This window comes from Parasteatoda tepidariorum, chromosome 8 (genome assembly GCF_982258835.1).
Source record: "Parasteatoda tepidariorum strain Cologne lab strain chromosome 8, Ptep-v5.0, whole genome shotgun sequence".
NCBI classification, from domain to species: domain Eukaryota; kingdom Metazoa; phylum Arthropoda; class Arachnida; order Araneae; family Theridiidae; genus Parasteatoda; species Parasteatoda tepidariorum.
Window position 1 is genome coordinate 36479567 of NC_141762.1, and position 26126 is coordinate 36505692.

Here is a 26126-nt window from a genome sequence, read left to right on the forward strand (position 1 = left end):
TAAATATAATCAAAATTTTCAAACACCATGCATATAAATTGAAGCAGCATATTCTTGAGCAAAATGCATTGTCTAAAAAATGAAGAAGTGTGTGAGAGTGATAATCATTGACGGCCGGCCGGATTCGAACCAATGACCACCGAGTTGGTAGTAGGATGTTCAATTCATCATGATTGTGCAGTGAGCCAAAAAAAATAATGAAAAAATAAAAAAATGAAAAACGAACCACCCTGAATGTTTTCTGATCTAATGACCAGATCTTCACGTTCTAGGACTCAATCTTAATGCCCCGTGGGGGTGACCTCAAATATGCTAATTAATAAATGCGGACGATATGTTTTAAGTTACGAAATCAGACACATAACGTACCTTCTCTTAATAAACATACCTTTTTTTCAATGAATTTGGATTTCTTACCACTAAAATATAAGGATTCTGGGAAATATAGTCCCAATAGTTGGGTCAGGAGAGCGCTCTAAAGTTTGAACCCCTTAATGATAGTCATACTTTTTGCACATTCCACTATATCTCGAGTACTTTTTAAGTGAATTGAAGAAAGCTTTTGCTCACAATTATAAAATTCGTTTATATAAAGATAATTCCATGAAACAATAATAATATTTAGCAAATTTTCATTATTTTTTATTATTTTATTTAATAATGGTTGAAAAAGTGTTGAATTGCAAAGTGTATAATTTTTGCATCTTTTTAAAGAACATAATTTTACATGGCAAAATACAAAATTAGTGCAAAATCGGTTGAATAGTTCTGGCAAAAAAATTTTGAGCTATTCGTTTTGTTATGAGCTATTCGACTGGTTTTGCTCAAATTTTATATTTTGACAAGTAAACTTATGTACTTTAAAATGATGCTAAATTTTGTATACCTTACAGTTCAACATTTTTCTTACCATTATTGAATAATATATAATGAAAAATAATAAATATTTATTAAAACATATTTTCATAGAGTTATCTTTAGATAAATACATTTTATAATTGTGTTCAAAGCATTTTTCAATTCACTTGAAAAGTTCTCGAGATATAGCGAAATACGTTAAAGTAAAATTTACATTAAGGGGTCCAAAGCATGGAGCCTTCACCTGACCAAACTGTTGGGACCATATTTCATAGATTCCGCCTAGCCCCTATATTTTGGGAATCAGAAATCCTAATTGGTCAAAAAAGGTGTGTTTATTCAGGGGATGTGTGTTTTTGTGTCTGATTTCGTAACTTATGCTCTTAAATAATATGCCCCTATATAGTATTATATAGTATATAGTATGCTCGTATTAATTAGCATATTTGAGGTCACCCCCTCGAGCCATTAAGATTGAGTCCTAGAGCTTGAAGATTCATTCATTAGATCAAAAGTTATTCAAGATTGTCTTTTTATTTTGTGCGTATTGTATTTTTCAGCCTAGGGAGAGTTAGGAAGCCTTGCAGACTTGTAGCCTTAATGACATACAGTTCATTGTCTTAATTATTTAAGATAAAGTGAAATAAGAAAAAAGTGAAATTAAAATTACTAGTCACCTGACTAAGCTTTCAAGGCCATATTTTCTTAATTACAACCCTTTGTACCATTGAAATTGGAAAATAGTATGTCATTGTGTTCTTGGGTCAGTAACTATATGCAGCTTCTTGGACTGGGGGATGAAACTATGATAGGTAGATCATCCTACTAAAAACTCGGAAGTCCTTGGTTTGAATCCTGCCGGCAGCCAACAGCATCTCTCTCACACGTTTCTCACAAACTATACACTTTGCTAAAAAATGAGAATATGTTGTTTCAATTTTGAATACATGCTCAATTTTAAAGAACTTTTTTTATTCCACCTTTTTAATCCATTTTATAACAAATAGGGTTCACGCATTTTATATTTTTTTATTCCTTTTCAATATTAAGACACCCTTACCAGATGTGTCAAATTTGTTATCATTTTTGTGACTTGTAAAATTGTAAGACATTGCAATGCCTTAAAAGTCTGCAAATTTGACCCATCCTTAATAATTTAAAACAGTTACATCTATATTAGGTATAATAATAGTGTACGCCACAGTAAATTTTGCGTTCTACACTTAATTTGAGAAACATTATCTATTAGAAAACTTTACCCTATATTTATCATTGCGCAATTTATGTCATTAACTTTTAAAAGAATATGTAAATGTATTTTTTTTTCCTCTTTGTAACTCTTTTTTTTTTGTTAAGAAAATTCTTCGTAACAAAAAAATTTTTTTTCTTCTTTTTTTTTCCATCTTAGATGTTGGAACCCAAGACGACAACCGAAAAGAGTGGGTGAAGTAGATAGTCAAATAATTTCACCAGAACAACGAGTCAAGGTTAGTTTCTTTATTTTATTACTTATTTTTTAAAACTAGTCAAATGACCTAACGAATTTCTGTTTCGTATTTATGTATATTGTATTTACGTCTATGTGCGCACTTTTTAAATTCCTGCATTTTGTATGATAATTGTATTATTGTAGAAAATATTTATTACTATGTCGCGTAATCTGCTATCCCCACCCTTATAATTTAATTTAAGAAACTTTAAAAATCGTAATAATTATCACCCTTACGTAAGGGGGGAAATTAAAAAAAAAATACGTTATTGAAATCTAGAGCTAGTTAACTTTATTAATCACAGTGCAGTTAGAATTAAAACCACTAAAATGGTCAATCAAGTTTATTTGCCTAAGAAAACTGAATGGTGTTTATTTCTACCAAAACATTTCGAATAAAAATATATAAGAATAAGTGATAAATAATATCAAAATGAATTAATTTACAGTATAAATTTCTCAAAATTAAGTAGTTTAAACTTTTAGAACCATTTTTCAAATAATGAAATAGTATATTTTTTGCACCGAAATAGTTAAGAGTCAGTCAGAGCAGAAATGTCAAAATTAGTCTATAATTAAGTGCTTTGCTATTTCATACTACCTAACTAACAGTATGATACTGTTTCGTATTACAACTCTGTAAGACAAACACTCATCTTCGGTTGATACTATTTTCTGAGCCTAAAGATTTTAAGTGAGGGAGCTGAGGATAAAATGTGTCGATATATGGTGCTTTTTCGTATTACAACTCTGTTAGACAAACACTCATCTTTGCTTGATGCTATTTCCTGAGCCTAATGATTTTAGGTGAGGGAGCTGAGAATAAAATATGTCGATACATAGTGCTGTTTCGTATTAAAACTCTGTAAGACAAACACTCATCTTTAGTTGAAGCTATTTTCTGAGCCTAATGATTTCAAGGGAGGGAACTGAGGATAAAATATGACGGTATATGATACTGGTTTATACTACAACTTTGAAAGACTAGCACTCAGCTTTTGTTAGTGCTATTTTATGAACCTAATGATTCAAAGTGAAGGAGCTGAGGATAAAATATGTCACTGTATGGTGCTGTCTCGTATTACAATTTTGTAAAACAAACACTCAGCTTTTGTAGATGCTATTTTCGGAATCTAAGAATTTCAATGGAGGAAGCTGAGGATAAAATATGACGTTGTATAATGCTGTTTCGTATTACAATTTTGAAGGGCTAGTGCTCAGCTTTAATTGGTGCTTTTTTTTAACCTAATGATTTCAAGTGAGGGAGCTGAGGATAAAATATGTCGCTGTATGGTGCTGTCTTGTAATGCAATTTTTTAAGACAAATTCTTAGCTTTTGTTGATGCTATTTTCTAAATCTAAGGATTTCAATTGAGGAAGCTGAGGATAAATATGTTAACCTTCACAGAAGGTCATTTATAGCGGAAATATTAAAGATGTATATTAAATATTTATTTATACTGTGATATATATTTTTTGAACTGAAACTGCTTTTATACGCAGTAAACATAATAATTTATCTATTATTACATAATATGCTATAGCAAAATACTTCCCTAAGTTTCTAATGTAATATCTCTAATTACTACAACTAATTTTTTTGTTGATACTTATAAAATATTTTCCAAACCTAATGTTTTCAGTTGGACGAGCTGAGGAAAAACTTTTCCCAAAATATGTTGGCCTTAACAAAAGAGCATTTATATTCAGAAATGGAAATTCACTGCAAGTACCAGGAACCAGTAAGTCCTCTTTTTAGAATTACTTGAACAAATAAGAGCCAGTTAATCCTTTCTGTGATTTAATATTTAGAATTACTTTATCAAAATCTCTAGTGTGTTCCTGTCTTGTATTTAAGTTTAATGAATGTAAAAAAAAATGTTAAAATAAAAAATAAGAAAAAACACTAGCATTTAACATTTTTGGAGTTACGTAACTAACTTGTTCATTTAAATATTGTTGCTAATTAAGATACATTATTGTTAGCTTCGATTTGTTTACTATTGGTATTAACTGAAAATACTGTAATCGATGTTTCGTTTTTGTCTACTTTTTTATAACCATCAGTTCGCAACTTTGGAACTGTTCATTCTATTGACTCGTTTAAAGTTATATTCGACCCAGCGTAAACAAATGCATAAAAAAGAATACCTCTCTTGTTCAGCTATATAGATTAGATGAGTAATTAGGTGAAAGTACAAATTTTGAATTTTGGTACATAAAACTCGCATAACTTCTTAACTATGCGTTCATTCGTCTCCTGATTAGTTTCCCTCAATTCAACGTGAAAAAACCGAAGCAATGCTCCACATGCACATTTAGAAATTTCTTGGAAAAAATGGTTAAATAATAACAGAATTGTTTAATTTAATTGTTATTTTACCATATTTAAACAAAAATATCAAATAAGCGGAAGCAATATTGCATTCAAATTGTTAACTGATAGAAAAAAACGTTTGGTTTCACCTAATAGGGTTTAACCTAATACGGTTTCAGTGTCCTGCACTGATCAGTGTTCAGTGTCCTGGTCACAAATTTCCCCAATTTGTGTCCTAGAACTATTCTAATACAATTTTGTAGTACGATACTCTCTTTCACGTATAGATGGCAGGACCATAAAACTGCTTAACACGAAAAGTTTAGTATTTCTCGTATCTTTATTGATGAAAAATTTATATAAATAATTAAACCAAATTTCACGGTTCAGTTGATAAAACACAACCTTACTTCAATGCCCATTACCTAACGAAAAGCCTAGATCCAATTTTATATTTTATACAGATTTTAAACCATGCTAGTTGTAAATAGTTTCGAAACAGTATGGGTAAAAAATGTTCTCTATCGTTAACTTTACGGTTAATTGGATGGACAGACTGCTGCAAGTTGTTTTTCCGTATTTTTAGAATGAAAATTCCAACAGTGTGCTTGTCTTGATGAAATTCAATTTTTCCCCAAAATCACCACTATTTCCCTCAATAACGGGGATAGTGCTCAGTGGAAAATAAAGGAGTTTTCTGGTATCAATTTTTTCCGAAGAAAAATTCTAATTTTACTCGATTACATGCATAAACATGAAAAATAAACAATAAAAATTTAAGAAAAGCATCATGGCTCTGACTTTGCTAAAACTCTTATTTAGGTTACAGTTAAATTATTTAGCGTTTGTATGGCTTTATATCTGTACCAGTTTTAATAAATGAAATTGTATAGTTTGGAATATTGTTTTTAAACTTATAAATCTGCATAGTCGTAAAAACTGTGACTATATAACGTACTTCGGACCGACATGTAACAGAGCAAAATTTTCTACACCTTTACCAATAAAGATTTTTTTATTGAAATTTAATTATATCAAAGCAAACTTCACATTAAATCAGAACCTAGCTTTAAAATGCATATTTTTCTATTTTACATTTAAAGATGTCATTTATTTTCTTTTCAATTTAATGGTAAATATATTTTATTTTTAATGTAAATCATTTCAGTTGTACACGGCCATGAACAAAGTATTGCAACTATCTCAATCATCTCAAGTGCAGCTCTTACATAGTTTGCATGACAGGTTAGTAAATTTTTTTATTGTTACTTTGTTTAACTATTCTTAAATGAAACGATAAATGAAACGAAGTAAGATTTTTAAAAAATTGCGAGGAATCTTTTGTAACGTCATTTTGTATTGTTGCAAATTAGCTCACATCCAATAAAATAGCAAATTTATTTGCTAAGATATACTACATACTGCTTTCAGATAATGCACAACTTTACTTTAACATAAAAACTACCATATAACTTCTGTTTATCTGTTCTAAGGAAATTTCCCTCCTATGATGAAAATAATGTTTTTCCTTTTTTCGGAAAATAAAGTATAACCATTAAACTTTTGAAACATTACAAGAATCAGATGATTCAATGCTTAATTAATCTTATAATTAAAAAAATCCTTAAACTCATCATCATTTGAAGTAAATTTTAACGTCTACTTAAATTTAAACATCCATTCATAGGGGAAAAAATGCACACAAGAAGGATTAGTTCTGCATTTTGTTTCCTCATATACACCGAAGAGCCATTACATTATGACCACCCTGCTAATAACATGTAGGACCACTTTTAGCCCTCAAAACTGCTAGCACCCGCCGTGGCATTGATTCTACAAGGTGCTGATAGGTAGTCTGAGGTATCTGGTACCAAGCTCTCACCAACTGGTCCTGCAATTCCATCGCATTGCGAGGGGGTAGCGTGGCAGCATGAATTTGGTTTTCCAAGTAGGACCGCAAATGCTCTATTGGATCAAGGTCAGGTGAATTTGGGGGCCAAGACATGACTTGAAAGTCACTGGAATGTTTCTCGACGATTCGACCCTTATGACATGGTGCATTATCCTGTTGGTAAACACCATCCCCCGCAGGAAAAACTGTCGCCATGAATGGATGAACCTGGTCTGCAACTATGTTCAAGTAACTTACAGACGTCAGGGATTGTTCTATGAGGATTATGGGTCCTAATATGCCCCATGAAAACATTGTTCCTGGGCGAGAAACCATGAAAATCTGGGCGAGCCCATTGTTATAGATGGAGGGTGGTCATAATGTAATGGCTCTTCGGTGCAATGCATGCACCATTGACCCCTGTACTTGTTTTTGCAACGACTTTCATGAGAAAATATCTTTTAAATTCTCGGGACTTAGTATTAGAGAAAAAAATAGAACTATTGGAGTGAATATTCATCACAATTTTATGCGTAATTCTAGTATGCATTTCTTTGAATTTAAATTGAAGGTAAAAGGTCCAATGCAATTGTTGTTTCTTTTCTTCTCCAGAGAAGTAAGCGAACTCATGAAAAGGCTGGATGCACAAACAAAAGAAGAAATGAAGAATTTAAGCAAAAAACACAAAGACAAAAATGAACTGTCAAGGTAATGTAATAAACTTTAAAACAATATTTGTTTTATTAGTTTCTTGGAAAAGTAAATTGATCATGAAAATCCACACTGTGACAGAAATTATGATATTGTTCCAGTTTTATTAACGGGATTTTTATATTAATAAATTCTACACCGTAGAAAGTTCTGGATCAAATTAGGAGATCAATTCATAGTGTACTCTGAAAATAAACAAAATGAATTAAAACAAACAATCGATCTAATATGATATTAGAAAAACAAGTATTACCACAATTATTTGAAAAATATGTGACTTACAAACTTTTTTAAAAAAAATCTATATGGACTTCGGTTCATATTAATCTAGAGTAAGATAAATTTTAATACTTTAGTTTGTCTGTTTTCAAACTGATAGTTTATCAAAACTTTCAATACTGTAAATACATACTTTGTGTGTTGTATTTATATAATGTTCTAAAATGAAATCTTGAAATCAAGATTTTAACTCTCTAAAGTTTCTTCTCGATTAATAGTATTTTTTACAAGCTGTTTGAGTGAAGTAATTTATGAAATAACGGTACTATGCAACTGAAATTATTCAATAAGAAATGTGACAATATTTTATTCGAATTCTATTCAGTATTCTAAATATTTTCAATGATTTAACTATTATAAAAGAGAAGTAAAGATGCATAAACTCATGCCAATACTACTAGTTTAGGTTTCAACTTCTTCCACTATTTCTTAAATCTTGGCACAATATTGTAAGAAAAAATCCATATAAAATTACGATAAAAAATACCGGCACTCGGGAGGTCGGGACCTTTTATCGTTAAAACCAGTTTTACCGGATCATGTTACGTTACAAAAATCTGATATAACGTAATTTTTACAGTAATAATTACATTAAAAATCATTGGCTCCCTCTAATTAAATAAATATTACTGGGAAAACCGCGGTATAGTATTTTATAACGAAACTTGATTTTATGGATGATGCATCCAAAGTGTCGGTACTTTATAACGTAATTCAATCTGGAATTTTTTACAGCGTGCGTTATGCTTTCAACAGTGTTGAAATAAAATATCACTAGTTGTTAGCGATTCATGATTTATAACTGTTCGTGAGCCTCACTTTTGGAAATTTTAATTTTTTTCCCTCTCAAATGATCAAAAACGATGATTAATCTCAATAAAAATAATCACTGCGAACATTAGCCCTTTCTTTATAATTTTCTCTAAGTTGAGTTCAAAATTTCACGATTTTGGAGTAAAAAGTGAGAGGCCCACACCCACTTTATGATAAATAATGTATTAATGGAAATAATAAAAGGTGAAAATAATAATAAAATAAACGATTCTTGCTAAATGATCTTAACTTGCTAGTAAAATTTGGTTAGCAATCTGATTTTAAATCAGTAACGGATTTTACAATTAAAATTATAAATTTAACCGAATAAATAACGTCAATAAATTGAAGAATAAATAATAAATTCATAGCGAATTCATAGCGTCAATAAATTCATAGCGAATGAATGAATAAATACGAATAAGTAAATAAGTAGAGATAAGAATAAAAAGCGAGTGAAAGAATAACAGCGTAAATTAAAAATGACTTTTGGGACTTCTTTGTAATCATAAAAGAAAAATTTCAAAATAAGTAAATTGCATGTTTTAATTTCATTTGAAATTTGTACATGTCTAAAATGCAAAAAAAAAAAACATGTTTCATATTTTTTTAAAAGTAGTTTCTCAATAATTAATACAGATCATAGGAGTCAAAATATGGAATTTAATTCTTTCAGGATAAAAAGGGAACTTAATCAAAAGCTTATTGACACAGCAGTGGCGGAGCGACAAAGGGTATGTTAACTATTTAAATATAAATAAGTGTAATATACAGCTAGTACACTGATGTTTAATGCTGTTATTCAATTTTTGTGAAATATGTATATTCTGTTAGAAATTTCTCGGAAAAAATGGTTAAATAACAATTTATTTCATTGTTATTTTGCCATATTCAAACAAAGCAGTAAAATAACCATGAGGATGATATTCAAACTGTTACCTGTGAGAAAAATCATTTACGAACTACTTTCGCTTTATACGGTTAAACAACCAGAATTTTATCGCAAACTAAGCTCCCCTAATGAAGCCACTTAGCTTCGTACATAATATTGCCGAGAAGGCTTGTCTGTCACTGACAGAACATGGTCCAGATAAACTAATTAAACCATATTCCACGGTTTATTCGATAAAACACAACTCAACCACAGCTTAACTCCAATGTCCATTACTTAACAAAATGTCTAGCTTTAATGTCCAGTTAAATTTCTTTTTTACGGTTTTAACACCATGATAATTGTCAATAGTTAAAAAACCGTTTGGTGTTGTATTTACGGTTTTTAACCATATTAGTTGTAAGTGATTTAAAAACCGTAAAGGTAAAACATGTTCTTTTCCACAAAGTTTGAAGTTAATTCGAAAGACTGACTGCTGTCGGTTATTTTACCACAATTTTAGAATGAAAATTGTAACATATAATAATTAAGACATGTCATTATTTCTTTGTATGTACTATTTTGACTAGCATAATGAATGTATTCTTTACTCATTATCACAATTCATTAAATTCATTTTAAAGATATCATGGAATATTCATTATAATGTTTGTTTTACAAGAATCGTCAACTATGCATTAATAATTAAATTAACGCTTCCAAACATTTTTAAAGAATCTCAATAAATTTAGTCTCATATATTTAAACAATTATGTCTTATTAGAAATTTAAATGAGTGATTACATAATTATATCCGCAAAATAAAGTGCTTACTAATATTGCGTTAATATAACCAAAGTAAAATTTATTCGTACAATTTACTTTGACTATATTAACAGTAATTAGAAGGCACTCCATTTTGTGAACTGTGTAAAATAGACGAGATTATATATTTTCCTTATTATGTTTTCTGGCCTTTTTTTCAGTTTTTTAATATTTTTAAAAGCATTTTATTTTATAATATTTTGTTTTTGTAATATTTTTTTAACTTAATTTTTTTCCCTTGTATGCTTTGTGCTTTTAACTTATTTTATGAATGCTATACACCAGCAGCTTAAGCGCAAGTACATAGCATTAAAGGAATTTATACTTTTTCTTAAATTTCTCAAATAAATTATAATTTTCTAAATATATATATATATATATATATATATATATATATATATATATATATATATATATATATATATATATATATATATATATATATATATATATATATATATATATATATATATATATATATATAAATTATAATTTGAGAAATTTAAGAAAAAGTATAAGTTTTTTTAATGCTATGCACTTACATTCTTCTAGGAAATAAATCTGAACTCAAGTATACATTTGATTTAATTATTTTTGATAGAACAGCATTTTTAAAAAATATCTTGCACACTTAAAACTTCTTTCAATTATCAGTTTCAAATGCAAAGATGTCTGAATATTACGCTCATAATTTCATTTTGATTATTTTTTATTGATTAATCTTTCATCTGACCTTTTGCACTGATTAAAAATATTTTTTTAACAGTTCAGCTCCCTGCTAGAGAAAAAATTAGGAGAATTGACAAGGCAACACACAAACATCAAAAATACTTTTGAAGATGAAAGAAAAAATGTGAGTCATTTTTCAAAATAATAATTAGCTTATTTTATTATTTCTTAATTTTTTAAATTAAAGCTATCTCATATTTTAAAAGGTGGGAAATCAATTAATTATTTTTAAGTGAAGTTTGTAATAAAAGCTTCTTTGACACGTTCCTCATTTTCAAACAAATGAACTACCTTCAAAGGAAATTATTTATTTTAAACTTTATGCTTTTAAAAGTAGAGTTAATTGTGTTACTTTTGAAGCAAAACAATGTTTTATTAAATTCTTTAACTGTTGAGATGTTTGAATAAAACTAAAAGAGTCGCTTGCTTTGTTTTCAGAGTATAGATTTTTAATTCTTTAAATTAGACTTGAATATCTTCTTTGAGTAGAAATTCAAAAAAATAAATAAATAATAATAATATTTACAAATGAATGACTGAAAATTTCAAAACATTCAAAGCTCTTTTAAATTTTTTTTAACAAAATGTATATTACTTACTAATTGATATCCAATTTTACTTTGTTTCTAGAAAATTGAATTAGATAATTAATACCATTATCATCGTTTTTATTGTCATTTGTTTAAAACAACTTCATAAATTTTTTTAACTTTCAAATAAATTTCTGTAAAAGTTAAAAGTGTTAATTAACATTAAAGAAATTCTTCAAATTAGTTAATTAATTACACTCGCTGAGTCTTTAATTCTGAAAAATATTCTGAATATTCTTTTTTTTTAAGAATGTGTACTTTTTTTAAAAAAAAAATCTTTTTAAGTGAACAATGAAAATAGACAATTGAATTCCCGTATCAACGTTAATTAAAATAAATAATCTAATTGAAGTCATTAGTTATAGCTATTTGCTTATGAAAAATTTATAAGCTTCAGTCCTTTTATTTGTGTATTAAGAGATTCTAACTTTCTGAAAGACAATTTTTTTACTGAATTTAGATTTCCAATTTTTCTGACTCTGTGTATTACTTCCTTTTAAAGGCACAAGAAAGGTTAAGACTGGAATATGAAGAGAAATGTAACAAAATGGCGAAAGAATTCGAAAAGAATGGCAGCATGTTTTTGTCATCACCTGATGCTGTAGAAAGCACAAAGTTATGAAAATATCTAGGTTCGTTTATCGTCCATATCGATAGCATTAATACAATTATTATTAGATTCAACTGTTTATGACATTATCGGAACAAATAACAAATATTTCTCAGGAGATGTTTCTATTTTCTAAGTGTAATGCATTTCTTTTCTAAGTCGAGATTATATTTTCTTTATTCTGTATTTTGGGCAGCAAGTACCTCGAAGCTGTAGTTGCGCTACCTAGTGGAGGAATTCTGCATTCTGTAAAATGTATTTGACACTAGTACTAACAGGCACTATTTGGTATCTTTTTGTCCTTTTCAGGTTTTCCAAGGATGTTCTTTTTTATATATTTTAAATGTTGAGTAAACTTATAACTAATATAATTGGAAAACATAACCCTTTATTACTAAAATTAAAAAATCGAAATAAGGTCATGTATATTGAAAATCAAATCTCAATAATATAAATTACCAACGTTTTAAGCAAAAAAGCGTCATTTTTTAAGGTCTTCACAAGATCAAAAGATTGTATGCTTGTTGATTGTAGACCGGCATCAGTATTAAACCTTAAATTTACACAAATTATGTGATGATATTAATGGATAAAAGTTTTATAAATTTCTCTCGAAATTATTTGAAATTCTAAAATACTTGCATCATTCTGTCTAAATTATTTAAATCATTACATTCCTTAAAAAAAAATGAAAAGTTTAAATTGGTTCAAAGTACAATATTTTTTATTTCCTATGAGCTGCACAATCCGTTTTCCCGATGAGCAGACCTAGTGCGTTCTCCAGAAGTGGTATCCACTCTTTCAGGACCACCACAATGGGTGAGATACCGTTGGCCATGTTAATTTGGACGTCTTGTTTCTGCCACACTAGATGGCAGCACTGAGACTCTATTTGGATGCTAAAGTTCAAAGTACAATATTATACCCCACCTCTTGAAGCTTTGTATAAAAACACACATCATTGTAATAGTTAAAAAAGGACTTGATTTCTAAGTTAATTAATGCGCTACATAATAAATAAATATACCTTTATACTTAATTTACCCTTGTTTTCCATATTTCTAACTACCTTACATAATATCCATGGAGTAAGCGCACGTCAATTCTTTACTTAACCTCTTCACTAAAATATAAAATAATATAACAAAGATAATTTTTACAGTTTCTATTTTTTATTTTATTGCCATAAGTCATAAGAAGATAATCAAATTATGAATTATACTGCCAGGGGTCAGATAGTTTTAGGTATACATACATGAACCTCATGTTTTAACTAAGTAAAAGAATATAAATATTTTAAATTGAACCTAAAGTAAGACCATACATGCATATTGTTATGTAATGGTCTATTTAGATACAGTAATTAGTAGATTTCATAATTATTCAGAAGATTTTTAATTTTTATGAAAGAGCACAATGCGACACTGCATAGTTATTTGAAAGGTTAATCAAAGAGAGGAAAATTAAAGGTTTGAGATTAAAAATTAAAGGTTGAAAATTGAGAGGAAAATTAAAGGTTTTACAAAGTAAATAATTATTGAAACAAATCTAGCATTAACTATGAAAAAATATTTAATTATTGGGAGTAATATTTCAAAGTTATGGAGGAAAAAAACACAATAAGTTTAAGTTATTAATTATGTGAATATGCACCTTAATATAAAACAATAAATTAAAATACACATAAAAATACTACTAAATGGCTATAAAATTAAATACTCATTATACCATGAGATTTCACTTGACTACTACACTGTCATAAATTTCGCCTTACACACCACGGTACACATACGTGGACCTTCATGTTCTTGACTGTATTATTTTTAAAAATTAAGCAAATATAAATTTAAAAGTTTCATGTAGATCTCAAAACTTCTAAGTCAAACCGAATTACTAAATTATCTGAAACTACTTAATTTTTTTTGAGCTCACGGATTTAGCATCATTTTTCGAAAATCACTTCTATTCATGTGGAATTCTACAAAACTTACTTACATGTTCTGCTTCTATTGAAATCCTCAGAAAGCTTAAGCGTCCGCGAATGTTTTAGGGAGCGAAAAAATATAAAAATTTTCTTATAGCTGGTTTTCAGAAACTAAGAAGCGAAGGTCAACATTTGTGGACTAAAGTAATGAAGAGATTAAGAAAACTCGTATTAAATATTTTTAAATCGTAAAAATTTTCTAGATTATTTTTAACTAATTCCTGCGGTTTAGTTTTTATCCATTTAATGTATATTTTCTATGGGACAAACAAATATTTTTTGAAAAATAATAAAAATTTTGACGAAATGGCTACAGACTGATCGAAAAAAATGACTCAAAATTTTATCTTTAAATTCATCAAATCTATACAGGCAGTAAAAGAAAGTTCTTAATCGTAGTAACCTTCCTGAAAACAGAATAACGTTCAAGAATTTATCGAGGTCTTCGGGATCGCAGCATGAAAGTAAATATTTTGAGAAACATTTAAAAATTTGCAAACTCCTATTACATTCAAGAGCATGAAATTTAAACATCAAAAAAAAAAAACCAGGATGTTTCACTCCCTGATCACTGTGCTCATCAGCTTCCATCCTTGCTTTTTATTATTCTTCTCTTTTAAAAATTTTATTTTCCTAAAAAAGAATATAATTCTTATTATTTCGGAATAAAGGTGTAAAATAAGCAAAAGAATATCATTATTATGTTAATCATACAGAAATAACAATTTTCTTTGATTTGTAAAATAATCAATTATATTTGATAAAAAATATATACTTAGGGAATACTTAGTGTATGGCACAATGAGGAGAAAGAAATATAAAGTTATTTTAACAATAAACAAAGATAATGATGTATTAATATAACTCGAATTGTAAACGGCATTTACTTGTCTTAAATGAACTTCTTTATGCTTGCTTTTTAAATATTAATACAAATGATCAAATTTATTTCTGGCTTCCTAATGTGTCTTTCTCATTCCCTCCCCTTTTCCCTCTCTCTCTCTCTCTCTCTCTCTCTCTCTCTCTCTCTCTTTCCTTTTTGTCATTTTCGACATGACTTTAATTGTGAACCTGTAATAAGAAGACCTAGAGAGAGTTATATAAATTTTCTTACAGGCAGGATGAATAGTCATTATTTAAAGTTAAAAAAAGTGAAAGACAAATTCATGCAAAAGATTATTTAAAATTAGATTAGCTTTCGAACAAATTGAAATTTTAAAATCAACTCATGTTACATTCACAAATAAAAATGGCCCTTTCAACACGCTAAATTTCAATTCAATAGTATCTCTTCTTTTAATCTATATCTTTGGGTTGCAGAGCGGCCCGTATGGTATTTTTTACAAGAAATTTAATAGTTATTTTTGAGGTTATTATCGCATACTTATGTCGTTCATTGGGGTTATTTTCGTCTCATTTTTATGTTTCATCACACTCCTTTTATATGTTTCTAAGCAGCCATTATAATCTAATATTTCTAAGTTTCCTATTTTTTGCACAGCAAACTAAATGTAATGTACAGTAAAACACCCAAAACAGCTGGGGCCTTATGCTTTCTAAGTGAAGAGAGAAAATAATTTGCGACTGTGCACACTATTTAAAAATGAATAAAAAATCTTATTCTTTTATTTATTTCTTTATTTTAATACTAGGATGATCTTTAAACGATTTCAATGAAAGAAAGATTCATTTCTGCTGTATATGAAATGATCTCTTGTATTTTTTTTTATGATAGCCTTCTGAAAACACGAAAAAAATGTGAATAACTTTGTACCTATTATTTCAGGCAATGCTGGACAACGACTTGCTTAACTGGAACTCTGTTGAAGATTAGACGGTTATGTGGCAGGGACGATGTTCATTCGTCTCTCTCTATCTCGTCTTGTTGTTTCTCCCATCGTTACAAACATGAAGATCATCCACATTCAATGGTCAAGAACGGACTTATATTCCAATTTTATCAGCATTTTCTACCTACTTTGAAAATATTTTCAGCTAACTTCATATTTGGTAACCTTTTACCCTCTTAACTCTTTGTCTAGCCCAATGCTTCAGCTGTTATCTTTTTAAATTCTCTCTTATATCAGTTAAATTATTCTGAAATAAGCTAAAACCAAGGATGGGTGTTGACACATATTATACTTTCTTTTAAACAGTTTGTGCTTGGATGTTAATTTCAAACCCTTCATCTTAAAACGAGAAATAGTATTGCTCCGACTTTCTGCTAATCGAATGGTATTTAAAACTTTCCCCTAAATGTATATTTTTGAAATTTTATTAATGACTTATCATCTTTGAAATAAGACTTGAATGAACTTCACTTTGCACTTAATTGCACGAGCATGTACTTTATTAATGTATTGTATTGAGTAACTCCAACTAAGCTGTTCTTACAATTCGTTCAGTCGTCGATTAACTAGGTTTTTCGAATTGCATCTAAATCGCTTATCATTTATATATTCTCGTCAAAAATGAAAATCTAACTTTGTTTAAAAATCTACTGTATTCAAAAGTTTGAGATCACCTATAAAAATTACAATTACGGTGAGATTTCTTAGCAGATTTGTATTATAATAGAGCGAAACCTTTGATTAAACGTCTTGAAATAATACTCCTTCTGATGTCAGGGTTTTTTTTTTTAGCCAGAATATGTTTAATATTCTCGCAGAAGATCGTTAGAGATTGTATAACCATCTTTCGAATAAAATGATCATTGCGTTCATTCGTTTGCCGATTGCTTGATGAACGGCATATGTACCCTCTTACCTGTTTTCGGTATAGATTATTCAATTTTATAAAGGACCACTTTTTCAGCCCTTTTTGGCATCTGCAAATTTATGGGTTTTCCTAAATTCACGAAACAACTGGTCATAAACAAGACGTGTACGTTTAAATCAGTCGAATGCGCCTAATGCGTCAAAGAGTGAAATCATGCAACAATTTCTTCAAATTGTGCAATGTGTTACAATACCGAAAAACGACAAATGGACTTGAAATTTCGCACAGAGCTGCAATTTGAAAATAGCAATTTTATTACAAATCTATATTCAGCTTGACGTCAAAACAAATATATTTATTAATGCAATTTCATTAGCAAATTTAATTCATTGATGATAGTCTCATTGCAAATCACATTAATTAATATCAATATCATATAAAGCTAAATAATTCATGATAATCTCATCGTGAATAATTATTAAAAAATTAGAAAATATATTCATTGATGATAATTGCAAAATCTTATAACAAATCTGACTCATTGATTATGATAACATAGCAAGTTTCATTCACAAATCATAATTTCACAGCAACTCTAATACGTGTATTATAATGTTTAACAGATCGATGGCATTTGTGGCAACTTCATGTAAAAATACTCTCATTGTAAATCACTTTTATGGATTTTAATATCATATCAAACCTAAATTATTTATGGTAATCTAATGCAAATAATTATTAAAAATTTAGGAAATATATCTATTGATCATAATTGAAAATATTTATAACAAACATAACTCATTGATTATGATAACATAGCAAGTTTAGTTCATTAATTATAATCTCATAACACATCTAGTACATGGATCCTAATCTCGTAAAAATCAAATTCATTAGTGACAATCTCATGAGGAAACTAATTCAATAATAAGTTAAATCATGCTTTAAATTTAATTCATTTATTTCTCGTTGTTTTTTTTTTAAATTTAAATAACGTTTATGCAATCTTTTTATTTCTTACTTGATATCAAGATAATACTAATTAAAAAAGCCAGACTTACTCGATAATTGGTCAAAATTTAAAAATGTTTAATTAATTTTTATGTAATACAATTATTATGTTATATTTTTCAAACGCAATGTGTCAATATCCTTGAAAGAGAATGACATTTACCCCAATATCTTTCTTCTATCCTTTCATTTTATGTCTCAACTTATAAAGTGTGCAACACCCAGCCTCAAAAATGTACGCAAAATGATTGTAATTCGCAAAAACATCCCAAATTAGTTATTGCAAAACAGATTCATCAATTTTTTTAACATTATTATTGATTTTGATTTTAAATGTAAAAGTGTTGCCAAATTAGAACGGTAGAAAACTGAGGTAGAAAAAGCAGATGTCACTGTGTTACGAAAGTGTAAATGGTACATATAGTTTTTTTTTTTCCTGAAACACTTTCGTTATTCTTGGTTTTGTGAAATATCTATTTCATGTTCTTTGTTGTATTTCATGTTTCATCACTGCAGCTCAATGTTCTGTGTGTATTCAGGTTTCCTAAATCTGAGTAAAGCACTAGATATAGAAAAAAAAATTTCACTATCATAAGACGGCTTGTACAAATTGATTTTGTATCCAAAGAAAAATTTATTCTGTGATATTCAGAAAATTGGTTATTTATACTGTATATTTCTTAAATGCTTTATATATGTACATAAATTAACTTGCAAGGTTTTACAGAAAAATAAGTCAGGATGAGAAGTAAGCCCGTGTCAGTACTTCCGCAAATTTCTTTCTTAATTCTTTCTAATTTTAGTTTTATGATTAACCGTTTAATGATGTGAGAAGAAATTCGATTCTTTTTTTTTCTTAATCTTCTGCATCAAAAATATAAATTATTTTTCAAAATGTTTCGTTGCTTGCTTAAACTTTAATAAAAGTTATATTTTTGTTTTACAATGTTTCCAAATTGCAGCTAATATGTTGTTTTTTTTTGTTGATAATTTTGCTCGACATAGCCCTAAAAAACATCGTTTGATAATTTTACTTCAAATGCCAAATATTTAACAAAATACGAGAACGATTTTTTTTCAGATGGCATTAATTAATAGTGCAGTGTTGCATAATTTTGCATATTTATTTGGAAGTGTATTTAAGTTTTTTCACAGCCAATACATGAACAATAAAATGATTGCTACTAAAACATATATGGAAAAACCACTCCTTCATATCAGTCGCACCAGACGTTTGGTCATTCCTTTTGGTGCTCATCTATTGAAAAGATTTAGTCATTATTTTAGGTGCTCAAAATGTGGTGAAATCTAATTTTCGCTTTCATTTGTTTCAATGACACCAATTTTAAAATGTTTTTACATTTAATTTTAGACGTATATACAGTTTACATTTATTCGTATTTTCAGTTAATAAACACTTTAATTTAATTACAAATTTAACTTAATGTTTTCATTTGTAAAATAAAAATATTAAATTAAATTTTTTAATTCATTTTAAGTTTCAAGTTAAATTTTCGAAACATTTAACTTAATATTTTTATTTGTTTTTCCAAAATGTGAAGCTTTATAAAAACAATGAATATGCATTAAAAATTTATAATCGAGACATTTAAAATAATTTTGCTCGAAAACAAAATAATTTTTAATGATTTGCACCTCACATTTCATTTCACTAAGACACATATTTCGATCCAGTACCAGAGATGGCTGTTAAACTTTATTTATCTCAAAATTATGTTCACAAAATTACAATAACTGAAAAATATTGTTAAAAAAAAACAAATCAATACATTAACTAATAATGTAATAAACGATCTAGCAAACTCTTATTCTAAAATGCTGCAAGTACTACTTGTTTAGGGATAGAAATTGTCTTTATAAATTACTGAAAATTTAGTCATTATAATAATAGATAAAGAATTTACAGTTAATAAACTTATATTCTGTGTTTCTCTTCTAAATTAAACAAAATTGTTATTGCTAAATAAGTATACTAAAGAAAGAATTGTGTTGTTTATAAAACACCTTTTTTTACTCAATTTCTGTTAAACATTTTAAGCATTAAACGCAACATATATATTACTACAAAAAATTGCACAAAAAATTGAAACACATATTCTAACTTCCGGTTATGCATTTTCGGTTTTTTAGTTCGGTTTTTAGTTATTCTTAAAGTTAGGAATATTTTTTGCAATTGAAAAAAACAGCAAATCAATGAAGATGTTACGTTTTATGTTATTGATAGGTGTTAATGCTATCTTATTTGTTAGAGCACAATTTTCTTATTATTTAAACATAAAAAAGACAAATTATATTTTAATTTTGTAAAGATACGGAGATTTTACTTTTTGTACGTAAATACATATGTGAAACTTTACACATTAAAATTATTTTCCAAAAACTACTGACAACGCTTCCAACAGAACTAAGATTTTTTAATTAAAAGTTTTTTTTTATTTAAAAGAGTTAAGAGTGCCATACCTTGTAATTATTATCACCTAATGCCTATATGTGCAACAACAATCAAAATCAACTCTAAATTCCAACAATTCATTCAAAATTATTATGTATATACACTTACTAATCTATTTTACGTGGTTAGTGATATTTTTATTAAATCTAGAATGGGTTTAAATCATATAAATATAAACAATAACAACGAAAATTCGTAAAATAAAAGTGTTGTGTGTTTTTTAAAGTTCGCACGTTTGTAAAATATATTTTAGTTCACTACATTTAAGTTTAATTTACAAACACTGTAAGATAATATCCCTCACATAACTTTAATTTTGTAATCTTAGTTACCAAAACTGAGAGAATTTCTCAAGTTTATTTAAAATATAAAAAAAAATACTTCAAATTAAAAATTATAGTATAAAGCTGATGAAAGGATGTGAACTGATACACGTAATTATGAGTTAATAATAAATTCCAAGTATTTGTGTGATTCAGATAAAGTTTAGTTTTGAAACTCAAATGTATTAATGTTCAAAAAGTAGAAATTTATTGAAATGTTGAAAAGTTTATAAAGGTTTATAGAAAAGTTTGATAAAATCAAGTAACTTGTTTTTTTGGTTCATTTCAATGAAGAATTGTTTTCTCATTTTAAATTCTACGCAGTATCTCAATACAATTTGTGGGTATTCAATATAAATGGGTTCTTTTTTATTAATTTATTGTTATTATCTTATTTTATATCAAGTTTTGGTTTATTTTCGACATTTAAACGCTGAAAAAATATTTTCTGAATAAATAAGAACTTCCTAAAATAAACAAGAATTTTTTTTAGAATCATATTGATTTAATTTATTTTTATAATAACTTGTTTAATGTTGTTAAAACAATAAATTTAATAATATAAAATTTAAGCCTAAACCAAGATACCTGGATTTACCTTACTTTTAGCGACTTATTGCATAGCGACTTATCGTTAAAATGTAGATATGGCAATATTTTTAAAAAAAAATTGTAAATCCCACTCTAATCTTGAAGTGTTCACAATCTCATCTGAATATTATCAATTAAAGTCTCTGTGATAAGATTATATTTTTCTCTTCTGTTATTTTATTTTTGAGTACACTGTATAAATTTTTAATTAAAGAGCTTCAACATCAGTATTTGGTTAAAAATAAAACAAACATTCCTCTCTAGTCATTATGTATCATCATACTCATGTTAAATATAAGCTTTAAAATCCCACTAATATTCTTTTCGGACGCCACTTAGCGGGCACAGTTCCAAATTTTTTATCCTGTGTTATTCGAATAGAAATTGTGGATTTGGGAAGTAAAAAGAGGTATAATTTGCATTCCTTGCTTTATACTGGTCACCCTCTTGTTGTACATGTCTTTTTGATGTTTGCCCTGAATAGACCACCTTTGGTAAGACGATAATCAGCATGATAATACAAAAGCGCATTTTGATGTTCAAACACATTATCACCTCCTGCGAATTATGCGGCGTTCTTTGAGCACTGTAGAGGGAATTAGAATAAATGTGTCTATTTGAATGTTATGCATATGTCATTTGAATTTTATATATCTCGCAATTATGTTGGTGTTATATTTGTAAGCAAGACCCCTATTAGCTTCTTATCTAACCAAAATAAATTAATATTTTTTTTTAGACGAGCTATTTGTCTTAACAGATTAGATGTTGAATATTTGATCCCTAATATTTACTTCTATGGAATATAATTTATAATGAAATGGGCTTATGATATTTGAAATATTAAACTCATGGAAGTTTTAAATATATTAGTAGTTCACATTCCATTTTATTTGCGTTCATTAAATTATTTGCATGTAATAATGACATAATTTGTTTTACTTTTGAAAAACTAGTTTAAAACTGTAACAACAAAAAGTTAGAAGAGCATGCCAAAAATACGCCTGAAATTTTTCTCAATGTCATTTATTTTTAAATTTCCGTTGATAAATACCAAAATTTGCTCAGTTGTACTACTCAATTGCACACTCTAAATATTTCAAACTGAACACATTGAGTATTTCAAAGCATTCAGAATTCTCTGGATGATTATCTGAATTCTCACTTTCTCTAACTCTTATACGTTGACATTTACAGAAAAATAAAGGTCTGTCTCATTGTGGAAAATTGACCGTGCTGCATAAGATGAATTAATTTACGAAAACATAAGTAATAAAAAATAACACATTTATTTTATGCATAAAAATGTTAAAACATGCACTGAAAAATATTTGTTTTGTATTCCAAAACATGAGAAGAAATTTTAAAAAATTAACATTTATTGAGAATATTAAGCGTTTCTGCTGACGAAAAAAGTACAGTATTGATAAAAGTTTGTCATATATCTAACGCATATTCTGATGTAATTCTTCTAAAAATGAGGGTAAAAAATAGCGCTGTACAATTCTTTTTCGGTGCCTCTCATTTTTATAACTATTTGACTATTTTCTCTAATAGCAATTCAATTATAATTCATAATCCTAAATAAATTTGTTAACTACCTTGAATACCACTGTAAATATTTTTTCGAATGAAGTAAAGTCATTATTTTTTTAGTGAAAAATATTTATTCTCAAAATCTTATGATTAATGAATATTATTATTTAAATTGTCCTTTAAAAGGCGGTAAAAATATCGTTTTGCCTGATTTATGACTAAGCAGTACCTATATACATATATTTGACAACGTACAAAAGTTACGATGGAAATAAATTTAACCAGAAACTCGTGTATCGAAATTTCGTGCTGACAATATATCGGATTCTGAATAATCAAAATTTACACTACCCTTCTTATTCCATAATCAAAAACATTTTTTTCAAATCTAGCAAAACAATTCTATTGTGTTAAAAAACATTTCAATTTTTAGATGCACAATAAATTGTAATTCCTTGATACTTAGGAGATAGGCATTTAATTTTTATGGCATAAATTAAAGCTAAAATTTAGAAACTAAAGAAGATTGCATTAGTTTTTTTTTATTTATTAGTATTTATTGATAAGTGCGTTGTTTATATTCTTATTGTTTCTCACACACATATTTCAAGATTTTTTTAATCTCTTCCTTTCATTTATTCGTAAAAGTTAATACCGATCATTATTTTATTCAATAAAGTTTTTCACGTTAATGCAGCACATTATTTTAGTATCAGAGTATTTTATGTTATTGATAATTATAATCAGAAAGATTATAAATATATATAAAAAGTCTGAAACTATGCATTTTTTTCCAAAATTATTTTCATTACGATAAGAGTTTCATATATTATTATCACCATATAATCAATTATGTTTTATTGCACTTTTATGATTATTATAGGCATTTACAAATCGTTACTGAATAAAAAAAAAACTAGTTAAAAATTTGATACCTTATTGATATTTTTAATTGTTTAATCATTCATCTTTGCTGTTATTATTGTTTTAGTTTCTTTTATTGATATTTACGTTTTAGTAAAGTGTGAGTAAAATGTTTTACAAGTGTGAAATGTTTTAAAATTGCACATGTAAACGAAAAATTCATTTATTTACGTTATCTTAACGTTTTCTTTACACTAAGCTGGAAAGGAAACAACTATCTAAAAATAACTGCATTTAATAGATAAATTTAAAAAAATCTCTTTTCGAAAAATTATTCTGTTATTTTTTAGTAGTACAAAACGTGCCAAATATTTTTAATAGTTGTATAGTTCCTAAATAGGCATTTTTCTTTTATTTTGAAAATGTTTCCATGCAATTTTCCTGCTTAGTAATTTAGCTCATTTGCATGATTTGAATGTTATATTGCTAGTAATTTTTTAATTGATTTTTAAATTAAATTCTAATAAAATTAAGTTAAAATTAAGGAGCAAAAAAGCAAGGTCCTTATAATTCAATATTTAACGTATGATTTTCATGCATATTTTTTTGAAAATGCGATTTAAAAAATAAATAATTGAAGTTTCCGAAATATTGAATTGAATAAAGTTCTGCTATAATTGCAAAATTACCAGTTGAATGCAAGGATTGCAAGGCTTGCGGAAAAATATACACCTTTACTTATTTATTTTTTTATTGCCAAGTATTTTGAATCACTAAATGTGTTCGTTATACTTTTTATTCATTCTCAAAATGGTTTCTACAGTATAATTTTGGAAACGTAACATTTAAGTAAATGTGAACCACTTTTTGAGTCATTCTTTCAAATCACTTTTAATTTTGCTTTGATAGTTTTTACCTACATAATGACGCCACTATAATTTTACAAAAATATTTTATAACAATTATAACAAATTTGTTTGTTTAACAAACATAAATACTTTGTTCGTTTATCTTACAGTACATTTCTTGTATGAACACTGGGTATAATCCTAAGAACAAAGAAGAAACGTTAAAAGAAATTCCCTCAAAATGTCTTTTTATTTGTCACAATAAAAAAAAAATTCTTAAGCCAAATAAGACTTATTTCAATTTCAGTATACGTATTTTTTTACTTGATTGGTTCCCATTTTAATAATAACCGCTAAAATATACGATATTTACAAAATACCTTTCAAAAACACTAAATTAAGTATTTTTAAAATATTTTTTAGATACATTTTACTCGTACCTAAAAAATAAATCTATGTTTTTTTAAGATGTTTAAAAAAGTATTTTACTTCTAAAATCTTTCGGGAAACATTTTCGTTTATTACAAAATCGTCAGCATATTAGGTTTTAGCATCGTTTTGTTTTGTAAGGAAATTTTAATGTCTTTCATTTTAAATATCATGAAGATGTCAGATAATTTTACTACTCTTAACTTCATTTTAATAGATAGGTATTGCAAAAATGATGCGAAGATTCCAAAAATAAATTTTAATGCCCTGAGGAAGAAAACAAGACGAATTCTTAGTTTCTATATTCTAATATGATTTCTTTGAATCTGACTTAAAAAGCTTACAGTATTATAAAATGCAAACAGTATTCTGTATTTCAGTATTTTTTTTATTTTTTTGCCTTCAATACGATAAAATCCTAGGTCGTTTTTTTCCTTAGGAAAAAAAGCAACAAAAGGTATGTTTTAAAGACGCTATTGTTTCAAATTCACATTGCGTATTGTTTTCAATATCCTAATCCTGCAATAAACGTCACACATATTAGTTCACCTATGAAAAAAATAAACTTGCAACACGCATTCAAATCATGCAATACATGTTTAGATAAAAACATTTTTTCTGGGGAGGGGTAGAAAAACGTTGCTAAGCAACAAGTATAAACGTGCTCTCTGGACTCGAACAGATGACAATCTAACAGTTGCTACGTCTATCCTTTTTACTCTGTACAATTCTTCCAATGCATTTGTTCTATCCCAGTGTACCGATGTTTGTATATACGTATGTATATGTTATTTATACATATAAAAATATACCATAACACTAAGTGTGAACTATGCAAATAAATATCGTTTACCAGTTGCATTTGTATTCATTTGTTTTTTTCTGACACAAACATTCAGATGTGTTCTTTTTTTTTCACTAAAAGTTCTACACACAGTAATTATCGTATGGTTTATAATGCCCACTTGAATTTATCATTTAATTAAAATGGTCACTTTAAAAACACGGAAGGAAATTAAAAAAAATTCTATCGTTTTACTTCCGAGAAAAAACTTGCTTCCGCATATGATAATAAAGAAAAAAGTATTGAGTTTGATAAGCATGCAAAGAAATCTCAATTATATTTCTTAGCATTTTATCTTTAATATATACCCAGAATTTTCTATGCATATTACAAACAATCCCAAGCGTTTTCAAATTTATAGCTATTTTAAAACACCAAACAATATTTGAGGTATGCATCAGGATATACATCCAAATATACAGGTTGTGCGTAAAGACTGCTTTTGATAAGTATTTTTAGAAACCTTTCTAAGAAATGAAAACAAAAAATATACTTATTTTGGGTCTAAAACTAATATTTAAG

At 27.5% G+C, this 26126-nt stretch overlaps 1 protein-coding gene across 2 annotated transcripts in view; it reads left to right on the forward strand.

Moving 5' to 3' along the window:
• Positions 1-18352, forward strand: part of LOC107456656 (1-phosphatidylinositol 4,5-bisphosphate phosphodiesterase classes I and II) — a 384337-nt gene extending 365985 nt beyond the window's left edge. For both annotated transcript variants that reach the window (XM_016074583.4, XM_016074582.4), the window contains exons 28-35: positions 2267-2345; positions 3991-4089; positions 5833-5909; positions 7168-7263; positions 9035-9092; positions 10821-10907; positions 11876-12005; positions 15754-18352. In XM_016074583.4, the coding sequence (XP_015930069.1) occupies positions 2267-2345; positions 3991-4089; positions 5833-5909; positions 7168-7263; positions 9035-9092; positions 10821-10907; positions 11876-11995 (616 nt within the window). In that variant the 3' untranslated portion in view covers positions 11996-12005; positions 15754-18352. The remainder of the gene's footprint in view (positions 1-2266; positions 2346-3990; positions 4090-5832; positions 5910-7167; positions 7264-9034; positions 9093-10820; positions 10908-11875; positions 12006-15753) is intronic.
• The last annotated feature ends 7774 nt before the right edge of the window (positions 18353-26126 follow it).